General features: G+C 40.7%; 1 protein-coding gene across 1 annotated transcript; it reads left to right on the plus strand.

Moving 5' to 3' along the window:
* Positions 1-4,179: 4,179 nt before the first annotated feature.
* Positions 4,180-4,614, plus strand: LOC130463587 (uncharacterized mitochondrial protein AtMg00820-like). The gene has a single exon (XM_056832757.1). It carries the CDS (start codon positions 4,180-4,182, stop codon positions 4,612-4,614), a length of 435 nt encoding a protein of 144 aa, XP_056688735.1.
* The last annotated feature ends 1,423 nt before the right edge of the window (positions 4,615-6,037 follow it).

Below are 6,037 nucleotides of genomic sequence, written 5' to 3' on the forward strand. Positions count from 1 at the left end.
GGCCATACTAGTCACTTGGAGTACCTGCATTACATAAAATATACATTATATGCTTTCACCCATTCGTACCCTAAAACGAATGTCCCATTTAAATATGCAAGTATTTACGTGAATTATTTAAAATTCACGTTCACATAAACGCGTCCTAAAAGATTAATCAATTTTCAAATTATTAATCCTTAGAATTTATTCTAATTAAAAGTTAATTTAATTAAAATAAAGCGACCTACGAAAATAATTAAAATAATTATTTCATTTTAACTTCATTAAGCGGCTCCCACTCAAATCAATAATTATTTCGGATAATTAAATATTTAAATATTAAATTAAACTCACGGCCCGACCCAAGTTAAATAAAATAAATATTAGTTATCCCGTTAGCCATTTTAATGCAAATACAAATTTTTTAAATCCCAACGAAACGAAAAATGACCAAAAATGCAATGCGGGCTAGGCTTGTGCCCAGCCCAGCACTGCTTCGTGTTGTGTGGCCTACGAGGCACACGAGCACGTCGCCCATGCCCCCGCAGCCATCGCACACACATACCGCAGCCTTGCGCTGCTGTGTGGCACTGTTGTTCGCTGTTGTGCTCGACGCTGCGCGCAACAAGGCAAGGCAGCTTGCCCTTGCTTGCTCACAAGCCAAGGCTTCCTGCCTTACTCGCTCACTCCGCCCCAGCGCGCGCGGCACGCAGCTCGCATGTTGCTGCCCGCGTTGTTATGGCTCGGCTATGGGGAGGCAGCCCGCGTGGCTACGACGAGCCACACGTCCACATACCCCTTGTGTTCGTGCCTTTGGTTCGTGCGAACGAACCAACTAATTAAAAAAAAATCAATTTCACGAACATATTTTCATTTAGTTATTTTTCACAAAATTAACAATTTTTATTTTCAAAAAATAACGACTTTACGATTTAATTAATTTTTAACAACAATCCGATTTTGTTAAATTTATTAAATCTAGGCTAACTTTATTCAAGTTTTAAGAACGAACAATGTCAACAACAAAATTTGAAATTTTGGTAATCGAATCTAAAACTTTAAATCGTTCTAAACATTTAAATTTCAGATTTTTACCAATTTGGTTCAAGTGTTGATTAAAATTAAGGAATCTAACCAAAATTTTAATCCAATAATTTTTAAAATCTGTCACTTTACATGAAATTATATTCCCTTTCCCAATGAACCAAATTTTCAGATCTAAATTATTTAAAAACCCAATTAGCGATCTAAAATTTACGAATTTGGGGAAAGTAAAATTGGGGTTTATACTTGACATTTATAGCCAAAATGTTTACCATAATTTTAAGATATACCAAACAGCATTGTGTCAAAGTTTCAATCAATTCCGAGTAGTTTAGGTTGACCAATTAATTGAAAAACTTTCCGAATTTGTTAATTTTAATTCGTTAATTAACAAAAACTCCCCAAAACACATATTTCGAGGCCTGTTTTTGCAATTCCGTTCTCATTAGGGTGATCTTAGAAAATCTTTTTCAATCAGATTAGGGTTAGAAAAGTAAAAAATACGAAACTTTTTGAATTCAGAACTTATTACACGATTCATCCAATAATCCATAATTCGTAAAATTCAATAAAAAATCCAAAAAATTCGACAACATGCAAAAACAAAAAATCATGATTAAAAATGCTTTGAATACATAAGGCTCATGATACCACTGTAGGGGAATACAGTTAAACATACATCACATGTGCGGAACAACCCCAAAGCCAGGAATCATGTATAAAGCACAGATTAAGCATACTTACATTTGAAGCGTGTTTTCCCGAGTATAGTATCAACGAACACGAACAAAGAACTCCAATTGTCGTTCCTCTATTTGGTTCACCGACACGTTCAGATACGTCTTGATAATTTTAGCTTAGACAACGTTCAAGAGTGTTTGCTTTTTCGGGAATAACAGTTTTGAGTAGAGAACAAAACTAAACGTACGTAATTTCAGAATTAGGTTTAGGGTTATGGAAAAACTGATTGGGGTGTGTGAAATATAACCTAATATTATATTTAAGTTAACCGGCCAAGAAACAAGGCCTTGACCGGCCACACTCACACACACCGCCCGCAAGCCCATGCGCACAGCGCACCGCAGGCCGAAACCCACAGCGCAGCCGAGCAGCGATGGGCCATGGGCCTCGTTTCTTGCTCGTTGTTTGTTGTTGTGCTTGTGCGTGCACTCGTGGCCACACGGGCTGGCTTGTTTGCTGCGTTTTAAGCTCGCTAGCTCGTTGGGCCTTGCGCGCATGCGCGCTTGGCTCGACGGGCCGGCAGCTCCGTTGCGGCTCGTATTCGCGACGAACGCCTTATGGCTATTATTTATCGTATCGTACACGACGAATCACCGTCGTACGATATGATTATTCGTTTCGCCCAGCTTACGAATATTCGTGATACGATATGCGATTCCGATGCAAGGTCGTACCGATTATACGTTTCTCCGAACTAATTCCCGAAAAGCTATTAAATGAATTTCCGATTCATTTAATCTGGTGATCTTTTACATGTCATTGGTGTGACCTTATAGGTTCAGTCAAGAGTAAGTTGTAAGCCTAATATAGATTAGAACTCACTGATCGGAAGCATTGCTCCAGCTAGCTGTTCCGATCACTTGATCTTACTGAATTAATTGTTCGCAATTAATCTGAACCTTGGTATTAGACTTAATTCACCTTGGGTGAAGGACACATTTCCTTCAATAATAATGGTATTGTTGTTGGTAATGATCTATTCCAATTCATGGTTGTGGTCAAGCTATTTTGCCTTCCCCGAACCCCCCATTAGCCTTACAAAATGTCTTTCATGCTCCTAAACTTATTAAGAATTTAATTTCAGTTCGTAAGTTTACCACTAATAATTCTGTGACTATTGAATTTGATCCTGATGGGTTTTCTGTGAAGGATTTCCGAACGGGGATGGCCCTAAGGAGATGTGATAGCCGGGGAGACCTTTATCCAATCACAACCATCAAAAATCCATCCACACCACCATCAACTTTTGCAGCCATGTCTTCCTCTGTTTGGCATGATAGGTTTGGGTCATCCGGGAGCTTCTATTTTGGATTTTCTTAGGCTCAATAAAAGCATTGAATGTATTAAATCTAGTAGTTCTAGTATTTTTCGTTCTTGCATTCTTGGCAAACACATAAAATTGCCTTTTTCTACTTCTTTTTTGGAAACTTTGTTGCCTTTTGACATTTTACATAGTGATTTATGGACATCTCCAATTTTGAGTTCCATGGGTCACCGTTATTATGTTTTTTTTTTGGATGATTACTCCAAATTTTTGTGGACTTTTCTGTTGGGTAAGAAATCAGATGTGTATGCAAAATTCTTAGCCCTCAAGGCCCACATTCAAAAACAATTTGAGCGTACAATTAAGAATGTCCAATGTCAGTTTAAAAAGTTTTGTGAGACTAATGGGATGTCTTTCCGTCTTTCATGTCCTTATACTTCATCACAAAATGGGAAAGCCGAACGGAAAATTCGGTCTATCAATAATGTCATTCGAACTCTCCTTGAACATGCTTCCCTTCCCCCGTCATTTTGGCATCATGCGTTACAAATGGCAACATATCTCCTTAATATCTTACCAAGCAAACTCTTGAGTCATGCGTCTCCTATTGAGGTCCTCTATCAAAGGAAACCATCCTATTCTCATCTCCGGGTTTTTGGGTGTTTGTGTTACCCTCTCTTCCCTTCCACCACTATCCACAAATTACAAGCCCGGTCCACTCCTTGTGTATTTTTGGGATATCCTACGAACCATAGAGGCTACAAATTCTATGATTTATCGTCCAACAAAATCATTGTGTGTCGCCATGTGATCTTTGATGAGAATGTGTTTCCCTTTTCTAAGTTGTATACCCCTACTGCTACTACATATAAGTATTTGGATGATGACCCTTCACCATATTTGATCCATCATTTCCAACACTCAAATGCAGTCAGCTCAGTCCACGGTCACCCTGTGGCCCAACCCAGTTCCCCCCCACCTGCCCAGTTCCACGCTGATCCCCCCTCCCCTGCATCAGCTACTGGGCCGGCCCAACAGACGGTTCAACCAACCGCCCCATCTTACCTCCTTGGGCCCAACCTACTCAACACCATTCCCCATCAACTCTGATCCCTCCTTCTCAGCCCACCTCCACAAGTCCACCCCGAATGGTAACTCGAAGTCAAAAAGATATCTTTAAGCCAAAACGCCAGTTTAACTTAAGTACCACGGTAACGAAGTCACCCCTACCTCGTACCCCTTTGATTGCCCTTCGTGACCCGAATTGGAAAATGGCTATGAATGATGAATTTGATGCTCTTATTAATAATAAGACGTGGGAGTTGGTGCCCCGTCCACCTAATGTGAATGTTATTCGTTCAATGTGGATTTTCTCTCATAAAGAAAAGTCTAATGGTGATTTTAAGAGGCATAAATACCGTCTTGTAGGTGATGGTAAAACTCAACAGGTTGGCATTGATTGTGGTGAAACTTTCAGTCCAGTTGTGAAATCGGCAATGATCCGCACGATTCTTAGTCTCTCTTTGTCCAAGCATTGGCCCATTCATCAATTGGATTTTAAAAATGTAGGGGAATACAGTTAAACATAATAACATGTGCGGAACAATCCCCAAAGCTAGGAAACATGTATAAAGCACAGATTAAGCATACTTACGTTTGAAGCGTGTTTTCCACAAATCCGTCAACGAACACGAACAAAGAACTCCACTTATCATTCCTCTACTTGGTTCACCGACACGATCAGATCCGTCTTGATTATCGTAGCTTAGACAATCGATCAAGAGATTTGCTTTTGGGATGAACACACTATGGAGGCACAGAGAGAATTAGGGTTCTCTGTTTTCTCCTAGGGTTGTGTGTAATCTGAATTGTGATTGCCTTAGTTGGAAATTAGGTCATAAGGTTATTTACATAACCTTAATGAACCGACCAAGCCCGTAGGCAAGGCCGGCCAGCAAACCCGCGCAGCATCACACGGACACGCGCAGCGAGCTGGGCCGTGGGTCGCGCTGCTGCTGCTGTGTCGTGCTCTTGGCCCTCGCGCGCACACAGTTGCTCGGCCATGGGCCAGCACTGTTGTGTCGCCTTGCTTGCTTGCCTAGCGCGCGCGCCCATGGGCCTTGAGTGCTTCGTGCACTCGGCTCGTGGGCCGCTCCTCGTATCCGCGTTTAATATATTTCCGATATATTATTTATCGTTTCGTATACGACGAACCACCGTCGTACGATACGATTTATTCGTTTCGCCTAGCTTACGAATATTCGCGATACGATATACGATTCCGATGTAAGGTCATATCGTATAATACGTTTCCAACTTAAATCCCGAAAAGCTATTAAATGAATTTCCGATTCATTTAATCCGGTGATCTGTTACGTGTCATTGGTGTGACCTTGTAGGTTCAGTCAAGAGTAAGTTGTGAGTTCAATATCCATTAGAACTCACTGATCGGAAGCATTGCTCCAGCTAGCTGTTCCGATCACTTGATCTCACTGAATTAATTGTTCGCAATTAATCTGAACCTTGGTATTAGACTTAATGCACCTTGGGTGAAGGACATATTTTCTTCAATCTCCCACTTGTCATTCAGACAAGTGTGCATCCACATTCCTTTGTCGCTTAGTGTTACTTACTGAACATAAGGTAAGATCCAAGTCATCCTTATTAGGTCCAGAAGTGTTTCTCGGATTACAGAGTTCAACTGTCAAACTTATGCAGAAGGTTAAGCCTAACCATTCTGAGCACGGCCATGCATTTTACAGTATCTAACTCTCCGAGAGGCCTTGTTACACAACAACACCATATCCTATCAAAGATAGGAGGACAATCCATTCTTGGAATCTATGAACACTCACTTTGATTCATAGTACGCCCAATAACTGCTTTTATAGCCTCCTTTTACGGTGCGACGTTTAGCTAGTATCAAAGCGAACTAATTCTCAAACGAGAAGACATAATCGCTCATGTTCTGAGGAACGGTTTCTAATCACCATTAATGAGAACTAC

The sequence above is a fragment of the Spinacia oleracea genome, chromosome 6, assembly GCF_020520425.1.
Source record: "Spinacia oleracea cultivar Varoflay chromosome 6, BTI_SOV_V1, whole genome shotgun sequence".
NCBI classification, from domain to species: Eukaryota; Viridiplantae; Streptophyta; class Magnoliopsida; order Caryophyllales; family Amaranthaceae; genus Spinacia; species Spinacia oleracea.